This window comes from Myotis brandtii, unplaced genomic scaffold (assembly GCF_000412655.1).
Source record: "Myotis brandtii unplaced genomic scaffold, ASM41265v1 scaffold621, whole genome shotgun sequence".
In the NCBI taxonomy this organism is placed as follows: domain Eukaryota; kingdom Metazoa; phylum Chordata; class Mammalia; order Chiroptera; family Vespertilionidae; genus Myotis; species Myotis brandtii.
Window position 1 is genome coordinate 4,280,069 of NW_005370372.1, and position 14,672 is coordinate 4,294,740.

Consider the following 14,672-nt stretch of genomic DNA (forward strand, 5'->3'; position numbering starts at 1 on the left):
TCTGCGGGGCCGGAGGGTTTGCTGGTAGCGCCTGGGCCGCCTCCGCAGGGTTACACTGTAGCCACTTGGACGAAAAGCTGCTTTAAACCTATGACCGTCTTCCGCCAAGTGTAACGAGTCATTCACTTTTCCCTGCACCGGGCGTGACGGGGCCATGGAGAGGTGACTTTGCCTTCCCTCCTGCGGTTGGCAAACTTGGCTGCATATTCTAACCACCTGAGCAACTCTGAGACTCCTGCCGCCCAGGCCTCATCCCAGACCAGTTAAATCGCGCCCGTGGGGTGGCGAGCAGGCGCCGTTCGTTTCCGAAAGCCCCGCGGGGCCCTCAGCATGCGGGCGAGTCTGGGAGCCAGTGCGCCGGGCTTGTGTGCACAGGCCGTGGTCCCCGGAGAGGCCTGCGGGGGAGCCTGGGAGCGGGCCGGGGGGGCCCCAGAGCCCCCCAGCTGATGGCCTGGTTCTCTCAGCGGGCTCTGACCGGTCAGCCGGGTGCTGTGTTTGATCATTCTTCAGTTTTAGGTCTCCAAACCGCAGAAAAGTTAGCTGGGCCTGGTGACTTCCCCGACTTCCACGGTGAGCCCTTGTTGCCTTCTGTGGGCCAGGCAGGAAGGAAGCCTAAATGAGCCCGTGTGCAGAGCTTTGATGGAAATACCACCGTCTCTTAGCAGGGTCTGGGGCCCAGAGGCCTGGTCCTCTTTCTCCTGTGTCAGGGATTCCCTGGGAGCTGTGGGATGTTCCTCTGTGGCCCTCACAGCTGCTCCAAGTTAGAGAGGGCAGTTGGCATGCCTGTCCCAGGCCTGCCCAGGTCACCTCTAAGCAACAGGTCTCCACTTTGCCCAGCCTGGGGCCACTTCAGCAGCAGCCGCAGCAGCAGCAGGGAGAACAGAAAATGACACCTCTTCCTGTCCCTGGTGGCAAGGAGAGGCCGCTATCAGACCCGCTGTTGTCCAGTAACTGCTGGGTGCTGGTCCGGTGTGGGGCCAGTTCCCCGGTCACCTGTGAATGGTCACCAACCTCACTTGGTCATGGGATTCATTCAGCTCCCAACCTGCACCCATGGGGTACCCCTCCCCAGGAGGCAGGTAGGGGGCTGAGAGGTCTTCTCTTCCTCTTAGGGATGTCTCCTCCTCCCTTCTCAGTGAGTGACATTTTTTCGGCAAACCTATTCTCGTTTTGGAAGGAATCTGAATCAATAGTTATATATGGAAAAAAGGCTGCTCGTCTGCTCTCTCGCTTGGGCTGTTTGGTGTCCCCCCTGGTGCGACGCTGCTGGGAAGGTGTCAGCACCCCTGACCTGAACTGTGTTTCGTTACCTGCAGCTGCACCTAGAGTCGCTCGCTCCAGGTGGCGATGAGACCAGGTGCTGTAGAAGGACCAGCTGCCTGTCTTCAAAGCAGAGATCATCATTAGTGGCCCTAACCTGCTTAGAGTTTGCTGGGAAGGTTAGAGTCAGATGACTTACATCAGTGGTTCTCAACCTTGGCTGCACATTAGAATCACCTGGGAATCTTTTTAAAATCCTGATTTCTGGGCCTCATCCTCCAGAAATTGTTTCTTTGTTATGGGGTGGGGCCACAACATTAGTAACAAAGAAACAGAATTTCCAGAGGATGAGGCCCAGAAATCAGGATTTTAAAAAGATTCCCAGGTGATTCTAATGGGCAGCCAAGGTTGAGAACCACTGACTTACATGAAAATTCTCACCTTGAAACAGAATACATGAGGCCACCCTAAACAGTGCATCATGCCTGGCTGGTGTGGCTCAGTGATTGAGTGACAACCTATGAACCAGAAGGTCACGGTTCGATTCCTGGTCAGGGCACATGCCCGGGTTGCCAGCTCGATCCCCAGTGGGGAGCGTACAGGAGGCAGACAACAAATAATTCTCTCTCATCATTGAGGTTTCCGTCTCTCTCTCCCTCTCCCTTCCTCTCTGAAATTAATTTTAAAAAAAAGAAGGAAAGAGTTCTTCATTAAGTCTAGCCCTTGAAGAAAGTAGCTGTTCTGTTCAAAGAAAGTCATATGTGACATTTTAGGCCAAAGCTCAAAATGGGTGAACTAGTGACCGGACTGACTGGTTGGAAATGGGAAGGTTGGGTGGGTGGCTGCTCGAGCTGTTGCTGGGGACATTCATGAACACCATAGCCTGAGAGGCAGGGGCTTGGCAGAAGAATGGGAATCTGTGGCATTTGATTCGTTGGGCTCTTAGGCCACTCTCCCCCGCCACACAGGGTCTCATCCCAGGTTGTCACTTTCTCCCTCTGCACCCAGGCTCAAGAATGGGACATGGATGCCCGGCGACCTATGCCTTTTCAGTTCCCGCCCTTCCCAGACAGGGCACCCGTCTTCCCTGACCGTGTGATGAGAGAGCCCCAGTTGCCCACGGCCGAGATCTCCCTCTGGACCGTGGTGGCCGCCATTCAAGCTGTGGAGAGGAAGGTGGATGCCCAGGCCAGCCAGCTGCTAAATCTGGAGGGACGGACGGGGACAGCCGAGAAGAAGCTGGCCGACTGTGAGAAGACGGCTGTGGAGTTCGGGAACCACATGGAGAGCAAGTGGGCCGTGCTGGGGACCCTGCTGCAGGAGTACGGGCTGCTGCAGAGGCGGCTGGAGAACATGGAGAACCTGCTGAGGAACAGGAACTTCTGGGTCCTGCGGCTGCCCCCCGGCAGCAAGGGGGAGGTCCCCAAGGTATGTGGTGGAACGTTCTCCCTCCAGGAGGTAGCCTCCTCCCAGTCCCCACAGAGTCTGCATGCTTCTGTCCTTGACCTTTCCCCTCCCTGAGATGTCTGGGTGTCTGCAAATTCCTGAAGCTTTCATGCTTGGGTTTTCCACTTGGCACCGAGTGACCATTTGTCGTTGGTTATCTTTGTGTATGCTTTTTGTCTGAACGTGGCTGGAGACAGACCCAAACCACGCTGATTGGAATCCCTTGAAAGTCATAACCACTACCCTCCCGTGTCCCCTCTCACAGTTCCTATTCCATTCGCAGAGAATTCATGCTCCGGTTCCTATTCCAATCGTGTTCCCCTGGCTCATCAACACCTCACTCTCAGTCCACGGCCCTGGTTTCTAGTCCACTGAAAAACTGGAGTCACTCACAGGTGACGTCCACGTGCAGCCACGGCATTCATCCATCCGTCCGCCTTGTGCACTCTGCCTGTTCTGTTCCCATGGGCTCCCTGTCCCCTGTCACTTACTCCAGGAAGTTTCTCCAGCATGTCCCCCTTTTCTTCTGGGACTGGCCAGCTGTGCAATCGAACACCCCCCTGGCCCCTGCATTTCCCTCCAGTTAGTGCCTAGATTCTCAGCTCTGCTGTAGAGCAGAATTCCTTCAACTGACTGGTCTTTATGTCTCCAATTCTTGCTTCTCCACTTTCTTTCCCTCCCTTTTTAACCTTTGTATTGTAGAAAATTAAGGCATATACCAAAGTAGTTAGAAGAGTATAATGAAACCTCGCAAACCCATCATCCAGTTTCAATAATGATCAACTCTTGGCCAATCCTGTTTCATATAAATCCCTACCCATCACCTTCTCCCATTTTATTTTGAAGCAAATCTCAGACATTAATTATTGTGTTTGTAAATATTTCTATATGTAGCTCTAAAAGGTAAAGACTCCTTTTAAAAATGAATAATCTCAATATTATTACCACCACAGCAAACGCTTCAACCTCCTCAAATATCCAATTGGTGTTCACATTTCCAGTTCTTTAAAAAATGTTGTAATCCCCCCACCTCCCATTTGTTTGTTGGTCTGTTCATTATGATTGCTTTGCCTCCTAAGTCTTTTTTGAATCTGTAGGTTCCTCTTCCATCTCCTTCACTTTTTCTTGCAATTTCTCTGTGGGAGAAACTGGGCCATCCATCCTGTCGAGTTTCTCACTGGATTCTGCTGCTGCATCCTCCGTGGCCTCATTTACTGTGTTCATTGGCTCATGCTTCCTGGCACCCACCCCATCAGGCTCTGCTGCCACCTCTCCATCCTCCTGGTCTTGCCAGAGCCCTCATGCCCTTCATGGTATTGAAGCCAGTGGGCGGTTCCCAGCCTTCCTCCTCCTGGCCCGTCGCAGCATCTCCTGGAGGTGACCTCGCCCTCCCTGAGACACCGTTCATGTGGCTTCCAGGCCACCTCTCGGGGTTCTTTTCCCACCTCACTAGCTGCTCCTCTCCTCCTCATCGGTTTCACCTCCTTTCCCGACTTCTTATGTTTGGAGTGGGCAGGGCTCTGTCTGACCTTCAGCTCATTCTCTACACTCCCTCCCTCACGATTTCATCCAGTTTCAGGGTTTTAAACCCAATCTGTGTGCTGTCAGCTCCCAAACGTTGTCATTTCTTCCTGCTCTTTACCTTGCCCACACTTCCTTGAATGCGATTCACATTCAGCATCTCCCTGGGGGGTCGGTACATATCTTAGGTTTAACATGACCTACCTGAGCTGACGCTCTGCCTGACACCTGTTCTGCCCAAAGTTGTCCTCATCTCTGGGGAAGACAACTACATCCTTCCACTTGCTCAAGACAGAAGCGTTGGGGTCACACTCCTTCCTCTTTCTCACACCAACTTCCAGTATTTAGTAAATACCATCTGATTTTTCTTCAAAATAACATCCATAGTCTGATCATTCCAGCAACCTCCACCACTCCCACCACCCTCATCTCTCATCTGGTTTTTGCCATGGCCGCCTGCCTGCACTCCTTGTCTCTGTCCTTGTCCCCCAGCCCATATGACCTGTCCTCAGCAGAGCAGCCAGAGTGGTCCTTTTCAAATATCAGGCAGTCATATTACCCCTCTGCTTAAGACCCTCACCTGGCTTCCCGTCTGATTCAGCGTTAAGCCCCCGGTTTGCCAATGGCTGTCTCTCTGACCACCTTTCTGACCTTATCTCCACTCCTTTGCCCACTCCTTCCTGGCACAGGGGCCGTTTACCATTCTGCCATCACACTGTCCATCCCTCTGAGGGACTTCCCTCCACTGAAAAGTTCCCTCCCTCCCTGTCACTTCCGCCAAAGTCTGCTCAGTCGTCACTGGATCAGTGTGCCCTTCTGTGGCCCAAGGGAGCCACGTCTCCCCAACCCCAGCATGCTCTTTTCTCTGTGCCTGCTCTCATGTTCTCCAAGCACTCACGCCACCAGGCATCTTAAATATTGACTCCTGTTTTTATCTTCTTGGTTGATTCTCTCTGACCACAATGTCAAGTCTGCTTGTTTCACTGTTGTGTCTCTGTGCCTATAATAGTGCCTGGATTCTAGTCGGTTGGTATGCAAAAAATTCTTACCGAGTGACTCCAGCCGGAGAGCTCACACCCCCATGTACAGGACCGGGTCTTCTATGTCTGTATCTGCAGAGGCAACGCCCAGTGATTTCGCCAGAGGAGTTGTTAGACACAGGTTAACTGAGCCCTCATAGAACCTAGTTGGAATAGTGGCCTGGTTCCTCCATAAGGCCGTCCCTGCCACCGCAGTCCACGAAACGGGTTTTCAGTATGGCTTTTACAGTGCCTGTCCAGCACAATCAGCACCTCTCGCGGTGCTTTATGGTTGACCTCGGTGCTCTGTCCTTACGTGGCCTTGTTGTGTGTTCTGTGCGTTGGATCAGTATTAGGACCCCGGAGTTGACATGTGCCATCACAGAATGATGGAATTGTTGTGGGGTCTGCAATCAGAGGACTAGGGTTTGGATCTCAGCTTCATATGTACTGTTTTCCTTACCATTGGTCAAGTAGGTGTTTTGCTATCGCTGAGCATCCTCGATCCTTCCTTTGAAAGAAGTGAAGTTTAAATAAATACCAGTCTAGGAAGTTTCCAGCTGGTCTCTCTGAGCTTGTGCTCTCTTCTGGAAAACGAAGGTGATAATATGCTTAGTGCATGGAGTTGTGAGGATTTGTTGGTTTTGCTGATGGGACAACACTATGTATTAGTTATCTATTGCTGTGTAAAAAGTTACCCCCAAATGTAGCAGCCTAAAAAAATCTTGCCCTTTTTGTGGGTTAGGAATCCAGGAGCAGCTTAGCTGAGTGGTTCTGGCTCAGAGTCTCGTGAAGCTGTTGACTGAAGGCCTGACTGAGGTGGGAGGGTCTGCCTCCAATATCACTCACTCATTTGGCTGTTGGCAGGAAGCCTGAGTTCCTCCCCTTCTGGGCTTCCCCACAGAGCTGCTTGGGCATCCTCCTGACATGGCAGCTGACTTCACTCAGCGTGAGTGAGTCAAGAGAGAGACTAGAATGGAAGCTGCAGTGTCTCTTGTGACCTAGTCTCAGAAATCATACGCCATCACTTTTTCATTTATTTCTTAGAAGACAGTCACTAAATCCTGCCCACACTCAAGGGGGAGAGAAGTAGGCTCTGCTTTTTTTAAGGGACTGTCAAATATATGGACATATTTGAAACCCCCACAACCATAAAGCACTGTGGGAATATAAGTTCGTATTGTTAGCAATTATTGTAATTCATTGTGGACTCTTGGCCGTGCTGGATGCATCCTCTTTGTCAGATTCAAGGAAGGCTGTTGGCTCACAGATCCTTGATGCCTCTTGGATTCTGTTATGTCTGTTCATTGGTTTGCAGATAATTTGTGGGTGCTTTTTATTTATCTAGCTAGACTGTAGGCTCGGGCCATGTCTCAGACTTCTGTTGTATCCTGACATAGTGAAGTTTTCAAAAGTGACTGTGAGAATTTCCAGCTGTGAGAATATGGTTCTAGGATGTTGACAGTCCACAGAAATGGTGAAGTGAGACAGAGGAGTTGGGATGTCAAAAAAACAATGAACTTGATTTTGGATACGTTTAGTTTGAGGTATTTAAAAGATGATTAAATAGAGCCACTCAGAAGACTGTCGAAATGTGAACTATGAAGGGAGCAACGAAAATTGAAGGGTGTCGTCTACAAAGAGGTAACCGTTGAAGTTGTGAAAAGAATGAAATTGCCAAGGGAAGAGTGAAGAAACAGGGAAGGGCTAGGGCAGGACCTTGGGTCTTGGGGGAGGGAAAGGAAGCTGTAAAGAAGACATGAGCCACGAGGGCAGGAGGCAGCATCGTTGTGGAAACCAAGCAGGAGAAAAATCCCACCAAGGTGGTGTGACCTTTCAAAGGGTGCAGGTTAGCAACAGGAGACCACCGATGGCCTTCCAGGGGGGGCTCCAGAGAGTGGGGGTTAGTAGAGACACATTAAGAGGTTCAGGATGTGTGAGTTGTGAAGAAGAAAGCACAGAGTGTGTCTTGGGTGTTTCAAGTGAAAGGAGAATGTAGAGCTGGTTGCGGTAGCAGAGTTGAGTGGGGTTCTTCTTGGGTTGGATGACCCTGGAGGGAAAGCCAGTGGAGGGGGGACTGAATGGCCATTTGGGTTAGGTTTCCCAGGCAGGAGGGAGAGGAAAAATGAAGGGCACATGAGGAGGGGTTTGGCTTGGCAAGAAAGAGAAGGGCAAGGAAGGGAGCTTGCCAACAGCTCCCCGAGATCAAGCAGAGACTGGGGAACGTGGGGTAGAGTTTGAAAGAAGCCTCTCAGGGAGCAGCCTGAGGCAAGGGATATGAATGCACTGGGCGTCACCGCAGAACGTTGTGATTTTTATCAGCAGCAGGGAAGCAAAATGAAGAAAGTGGTCTGCATGGGCTGTTCCAAGTTGGGGACTCACCCAAGTCTATTGAGGGTCCAGGGAGTCTGTTTCTCAAGATGGCTGGTGAGCTGTGATCAGCATGTAGGTGTGTGTATCGTGCCTGTGCAGGAGGCCCTTAGGGCTGTGAGCACTGGTGCACGGGCTGGCATTCCTAATTAATGGGAGGACATTGCCCACCCACCACACTGCACCAGTGAGTGGAAACCCGAGGGCTGTCTCTCATTTGCACACAGGTGGCTCTGTTTGTGCAGGTAGGAGACTGGTGGACTAGGCTTAGAGCCTGGGGGAGATCTGAGGGGTTGGATTTCAGAGAGAGGGTGAAAGGCTGGTCCATTAGGGATGTGAAAGTGGTGGGAGGTAAGGCTCTGTGGTCAGAGAAGGGAAGTTCTGTTATTAAAATCATGGAAGTGAAACCATTTTGAACGATTCAGTCCCAGGTGAGGCCATGCTGGTGAGTGACAGACAAGCATCCTTGTCAAACTGAAATAACAGCTTAAATAACAGATTAGACTGCCTGGGATAACGAGGGACTGACAGTCGACGGTGGGTGACTCAGGCTACAGTGGAACTTCCTGGTATTGGCAACCGCAATTCAGCACATTCAGCAAATGTCTTGATTCAAACTTTGTGCTTCTAGATGCTTGGGACATAGCTGTGAACAAAGCAGGCGGCGATCCCGGGCTTCCTCGCATGCCTTTAGCTATTACATGGGTAGTGACCAAAAATGTCACTGTGTGCCCAGAGGTGACCTGACCAGAAATACAGGTTTTATAACAGGGTTTTACTGTGTTAGGCTCACTGATACCCTCTCAGAACTGACCACACCCCGTCTCCCTGAGCGCCAAAAGCAGCACAATGACTCCTCCAGCTCTGCCTTCATGAACCCAGTAACCTAAAAGTGAAATTACAGAGGGTATGGTAAATGCTTAAAAAAAAAAAAGAAGGCAGTGTTGGCCATCATTGTTCTGGACACACAAGATCAGGAACAGAATGGACTGACCCCATTGAAATGGAGCGGGCTGGGGAGGAGGACGGGGAGCCCTGGAGAGCAAAGGCCGGGCTCCAGGGTCACATGGGCCCCAAGGTCTAAGAAGGGGAGGCAAGGGGAGGTGCAGACTAAAACTCTTGTTGGCCCAGGTTCCGGTGACTTTTGTCGACATTGCTGTGTACTTCTCTGAGGACGAGTGGAAGAACTTGGATGGATGGCAGAAGGAGCTTTACAACAACCTTGTGAAGGAGAACTACAAAACCCTCATGTCCCTGGGTGAGCACCCCTCCCGCCTGCGTGGCCGCGGTCCTACAGAGGGGTGTGGTGTGCCTTCAGCCCACGTTCACACTACCTGGCCAGGCTGTTTCTTACTATTGGAAACTTAAGACACGATTTGCTTATAATGCAAAGGAGATAGAATGGTTCCTAATCGGATGAGAATGAAAAATCCAGGAACAGGGCCGATCATAGGATCGAATGCCACCACTCTTTTGGAATACGGTCGGAAGCGCTACATCCCAGCAGCCTTGATAAGCCACAGTTGGCCTGCTGCTGGCTTTCCGAGACCAGCTATTTCCACACCAGAAATTGGGGTACCTATGGACTCATTTTCAGGTTCCTCCTAAGAGATTGATTACCCGATGTGCTCACATAACGGCTACCACCAAGAGGGGCACTCAGCAGGGGGGAGGGGAGAGTTCTGCCAACGCCCTGGATCATAACCCCTTGCTCAGCTTCACTCAGTCCTTCCTTCCTTCCAACTCATTCCAGACGCAGAGGGTCCTGGGCCCAAGCCAGAGGCCCCATCCCAGGCTGAGCCCAGGGAAGAGCCTTGCGTGTGGGAGCAGCGTAACCCAGAAGAGAGAGAAATCCTGATGGATCCTGACACAGGTGATGGCAGCTAAAAAAGAAACCCAGGTCCAGGATAGGGCAGGAGAAAAGCCCTGCCCACCCCCCTACCCCCCGCCTCAGTTCAACAGGGGCTTCCTTTTTTAAATTGATTTTTAGAGAGAGGGGGAGAAAGAGAGAAACATCAATGAGAGAGAAGCACATCAATTGGCTGCCTCCTGCACACCCCCTACTGGGGATCGAGCCCACAACCCAGGCACGTGCCCTGACCAGGAATGAACTGGTGATCTCTGGATGCATGGGTCCACGCTCAGCCACTGAACCAAACCGGCCGGGCAGCAGGGGCTTCTTTTGAGTTGTTTGTGGGGCCAGTTCTGCCACCGTTGAAATTCGGTGGCCACTTACAGGAAGAGATTTCAGGGCCTGAAAGCCCACCAGGGTGCTGGGGTAGAGCCGTGCAGCTCTGGACGCCCAGGCAAGCTGGGGAGAGAGAAGGGGACCAGGCAGGCTTGTGGCATCCCAGGCCTGACCGTGACCTGCAGTGAGAGGCCTGAGACCTGGGGGCAGCCCCATGGGAGGGCGGAAAGGGCGTGTGCATGGACGTGCAGTTTTGCTGGGGGCCTGCTGCTTCTTGCCCATGTGTCATCTCCAGTATCGTCATCCATTCTCACACAGACCCCCACATCACAGGCAGACTTATTACCCCTAAGGCTGTTTCCTCACTCAAGAAGGAAACCCAGGTCCTGCAGCATCACCCCTGGTCAGCTTTCACCTGGGATGGGAGGTGCTAGGCTTCCCGCCCCACTGTGCCCTCCAGGTCCTTTCTCGGGGCTGCAGCTCTCCTAAGCCGTGTTGGACCAGGTGAAATCTGTGCTCTGACTGTGTTCTCTGCCTTAGCATATAACTCACCTGTCCGTGTTTGGCATTTTTGCTGTAAGCATCTTTGCTGCAAGCATTTTTGCCACGTATGTTTTGCCACACAATTGGCCATAGGCAATTTCACCACAAAAGATCAAATAACTGGCTGACATTTTGGTTTATGTTTGACAGACTTCACGTATTTAAGCTGATTATCAGTTTGGTTTTTCATCTGCATTGACAAGGTTCTCACAGTGTTCGTGTTATTAAATCTTTTTTTTTTTTTTTTATTTGGGAGAGAGGAAGAGAAAGAAATATTCATTTACATTTCACTTACTTACGCATTCATTGATTGATTCTTGTATGTGCCCTGACTGGGGATTGAACCCGCAACCTTGGTGGGTCAGGGTGATGCGCTAACCAACTGAACTACCCTAGGCCAGGGCCTCTTCATTTATTTTTTTCTACATTTTTTGCCTTCTTTTGGGTTAACTCAGGGGTCCTCAAACTTTTTAAACAGGGGGCCAGTTCACTGTCCCTCAGACCGTTGGAGGGCCGGACTATAGTTTAAAAAAAAACTATGAACAAATTCCTATGCACACTGCACATATCTTATTTTGAAGTAAAAAAACAAAACAGGAACAAATACAATATTTGTATTTGCATGTGGCCCGCGGGCCGTAGTTTGAGGACCCCTGGGTTAACTGATCAATTTTTATGATTCCATTATAGCTCTTGTATTGAATTATTATTTATATATATTTAAAAATTTTCAGTGTTTACCAGAGAGTTTTTCCTTCTTCTTAAAGCATTTTTTATTTTCAATTATAGTTAATATACAATATTATATTAGTTTCATGTGTACACCTCAGTAATTAGACATCATGTAACTTACTAAGTGATCATGCCAATAAACCTCGTACCCACATGACACCATATATAATTATTAGAATTTTATTTTTATTTTTTTAATCCTCACCCAAGGATATTTTTTCTATTGCTTTTTAGAGAGAGTGAGTCAGAGGGAAGAAGGCGGGGCCGGGTGTGTGTGTGTGGAGGGTGGAGAGAGAGAGAGATATACATCTATCTGTTGCCTCCCACAGGAGCCCCAACCAGGGCAGGGATCGAACCTGCAATCTAGGAATGTGCCTTTGACACAGAATCAAACCTGTAATCCTTAGTTGTGCAGGCTGATGCTCTAACTGCTGAGCAACACTGGCCAGGGCTATATTATTGACTATACTAGAGGCCCGTTGCAGGAAGATTCCTGCAAGAATAGGGCTTCCTGCCGCTGGAGCGAAGCAGAGAAGGGAGCAAAACCCGCTGAGGCGGGCTTCACTCCCGCTCCCAGCCGCTGCGGCTGGGTTTCCCCTCCCGCCTCCCGCCTCCGCAGCGTTGGTCTGTTCCTGTCTCCGCCGCCTCTACTTTTCTCTCTTCTGTAGCGCTTTGCTTCCACGTTGTCTTCAGTCTTCGCTCCCAGCCGGTATATGCAAATTAACCGCCATCTTGGTTGGGTTAATTTGCATATAGCCACTCTGGTTGGCTGGTGGGCATGGCTTAAGGTGCAGCAAAAGTACGGTCAATTTGCATGTTTGTCTTTTATTAGTGTAGATTCCCTATGTTGTATTTTACACCCCAGGACTGTTTTGTAAGTACTGCCTTGTACTTCTTAATCCCTTTACCTTTTTCAACCATCCTTCCAACCCATTCTCCCTCTGGCAACTATCAAATTGTTCTCTGTATCTGTGATTCTGTTTCTGTTTGTTTGTTTATTTTGGGGATTTTTATTTGCTTAGATTTTCATGTTTTATTACATCCTTTTTATGTCTCTCTCTTGTTTTTTCTTATTTTTATCTATTATGGCTGAAACTGCCGTATGGACTGTTAGTTGTACAGTGAAAATGCTTGTGGCAAAGATGCTTAGGCTGGAATACCTAGAACCTGCAACCGTCTGAGGTCGGCGGCCGAGGCAGCCTTTCACAGTGACAGCACTGAGTTATGGCCCATCAGTGTGCCCGTAGGGCAGGGACCACTGTGTCCATTTTATGGGTGGGATGAGCAGGCAGAGCCAGAGAAGTCAAGTGACTCATCTACTGGGCTGGGGCAGAGTTCAGACCAGGACCACATGTTCCGATTGCTCCTCTAATCTCTTTATTGCTGCCTGAGCTGTCTCCTGCCGGGGCTGGTACGTCAAGCCATAGGACAGCGCAGGAGGAAAATGCCTTCTTGTCAGGTGTCAGGGTCTTGTCCTGTCTGTTATGTGTAAGGATGCCATGCTGTGCATCCTTATGGGGGGCTGGGTTGCAGCTCTTTGCCTAGTCTAACTTCTTGCTAATTATGTGCCTGTGTGAGTGGGTGCACGGGAGTATGAGTGTGTATATCTGGCCACCTCTTTCTGACTCGGGTGACAAGCAGGACCAATGAACTCCTCCTACACCAAGGTCAGACTAGTCCTGAGTAGCACCCAACCCAGCGTGGGGCTGTTTCTACAACTCTCTCCTGGCCTTTCACACCACATTTTGCTGCTTGGCCCAGTCGTTCTCAACCTTCTGGCCCTTTAAATACAGTTCCTCATGTTGTGACCCAACCATAAAATTATTTTCGTTGCTACTTCATAACTGTAATGTTGCTACTGTTATGAATCGTAATGTAAATATCTGATATGCAGGATGGTCTTAGGCGACCCCTGTGAAAGTTTTTTTAGATTAAAACAGTGAGTTTTAAACAAAGAAAGCAGAACTAGAACATCTTAAATTTTTAATCCTTTCTTTACAGGTTACCTAAGACCACTTTTGATTAAGAAAACTGTAGAAAGTTAGTAACTGCCACAAGCAAACGCCAGGTGGTGGCCTGTGTCGATTTTCCACAGAGTCCTGCTTTGCGGGGTGTCTGAATGCACTGCTCGGGGTCTCTGCTCACACTTGCTGGAATCAATCGTGGCAGATTTTAGTCCACAGGTCGCTTTTCCCCATATTTCTTTGTAAACTCTTCAGCATTCTTACAGAATTTTTTACGGTCCTTAGAGTATTCTTCAGCTAGGTCAGCCCGAAGGGGGTGCTCAGGCTGGGGGTCATTCACCAGTGCTATGAGAGACTGGATTACTTGGTCGGTTTTCGTTGCTGACTTCCAGCTTTCAGCACTAATTACCGGCAGACAGACCTGTCCCTTTTCATCGATGTTGGGGTGATAGATCTTTGTTTTAAATGTAATCTTCGGTGGTTTGAATGGGTATTCTGCTGGAAAGTTGATTTCGATTCTGAAGGCCCCCTTATCATATGGAGGGTTGTCAGGAACAATAAGCCCTTGCCAAGTCAATAAATTAGCTTCATCAACCTGGATGTTACGGAAGTTTTTCATTCCACATTTGCGGATTTCTTCAAGCTCCTTCATCAGCCTCCTGCTGGCCGCCATCTTGGATCTGGTGCTGCTGCTTTCCCAATGTCGCAGGATGGTCTTAGGCGACCCCTGTGAAAGGGTCTTTCGACCGCCAAAGGGGTCGCGATCCACAGGTTGAGAACCACTGCTTGGCCTAACCCCTGAATGTCTCTGCTCCCAGGACTTCTGCTCATTGGGGTTCCCCATAGTTGCCTGCAGGATCCCGAGACTCCCTGTGCTCGTCCCTGCTCCTGACCCCAAGAGCACATCCAGATGACAGTCATTCAGAAAAAAGACACTAAATGATGTGATTTTATGTCCCAGGAGCGGAGCCCCTGGTGCCTGCACAAGATGCGTCTCAGGTGAAGCGTGAGGAAGCCCTGTGTGTCCGGGGTCAGCGGGGCCTGGAGGAAAGAGCTATCCCCATGGAGTCCATTACCGGTGAGTGAGCCCAGTAGCCGCCCACGCCAGGGAGGAAGAGGAAAGGTTTGGCAGGGTCTGCAGGTCCCAGCGTTGTCTGCCATGTGTGCCAGACGCGGGGCCTGAGCTGGAAATGGAAGAGCTGTGGGTCCAGGATGGATGGAGAGACAGGGTTTCCCCCTGGGGCACAGACGTGGCACACAGCATGATGATTTGCCAGCACATCTGGGCTTAGTTTGGTTTTCTCTGTTCTTTGTAATATGATCAGTTTTTAACTATTCCTTTTGACAAGCAAGGTTAGGGCAGCACTTTATGACGCTCTGTGAGTGGGGGAATGTGTCGGTCCGTAAGACCTGCTCCTGACCAGGAAGAGTGTTCACTGTTTTATACAGATATTCATGGGCTGTGGCCTCCAGGCACCAGCTCGGTTGCAGTCCTGTGGGGTAGTCTGGGGAGTTCCTCTTAGATGGCATTGCAGCTGGACTCTGTGTGAGAACTCTGTTAGAGCACATGTGTGTTGAAGTTCTCCAGAGAACCAATAGGGGTGGGGGGTGTGGGGGGTGTGGGTGTGT

At 50.2% G+C, this 14,672-nt stretch overlaps 2 protein-coding genes across 2 annotated transcripts in view; one reads left to right on the plus strand and one right to left on the minus strand.

Annotated features, from left to right (window-relative positions):
* Nucleotides 1–1,114: 1,114 nt before the first annotated feature.
* ZNF282 (zinc finger protein 282) overlaps nt 1,115–14,672 on the plus strand; it is a 21,189-nt gene continuing 7,631 nt past the window's right edge. Inside the window, exons 1-5 of the mRNA XM_014528180.1 lie at nt 1,115–1,135; nt 2,269–2,688; nt 8,748–8,874; nt 9,370–9,489; nt 14,005–14,121. Coding sequence (XP_014383666.1) covers nt 1,115–1,135; nt 2,269–2,688; nt 8,748–8,874; nt 9,370–9,489; nt 14,005–14,121 — 805 coding nt within the window. The remainder of the gene's footprint in view (nt 1,136–2,268; nt 2,689–8,747; nt 8,875–9,369; nt 9,490–14,004; nt 14,122–14,672) is intronic.
* LOC102262542 (ubiquitin-conjugating enzyme E2 L3) lies at nt 13,046–13,762 on the minus strand. The gene has a single exon (XM_005880043.2). It carries the CDS (start codon nt 13,714–13,716, stop codon nt 13,252–13,254), a length of 465 nt encoding a protein of 154 aa, XP_005880105.1. The 5' UTR covers nt 13,717–13,762; the 3' UTR covers nt 13,046–13,251.

Excerpts from the sequence above, each read along its gene's own strand:
- LOC102262542 (XM_005880043.2), bottom strand. The coding sequence starts at position 13,716 with ATGGCGGCCAGCAGGAGGCTGATGAAGGAGCTTGAAGAAATCCGCAAA.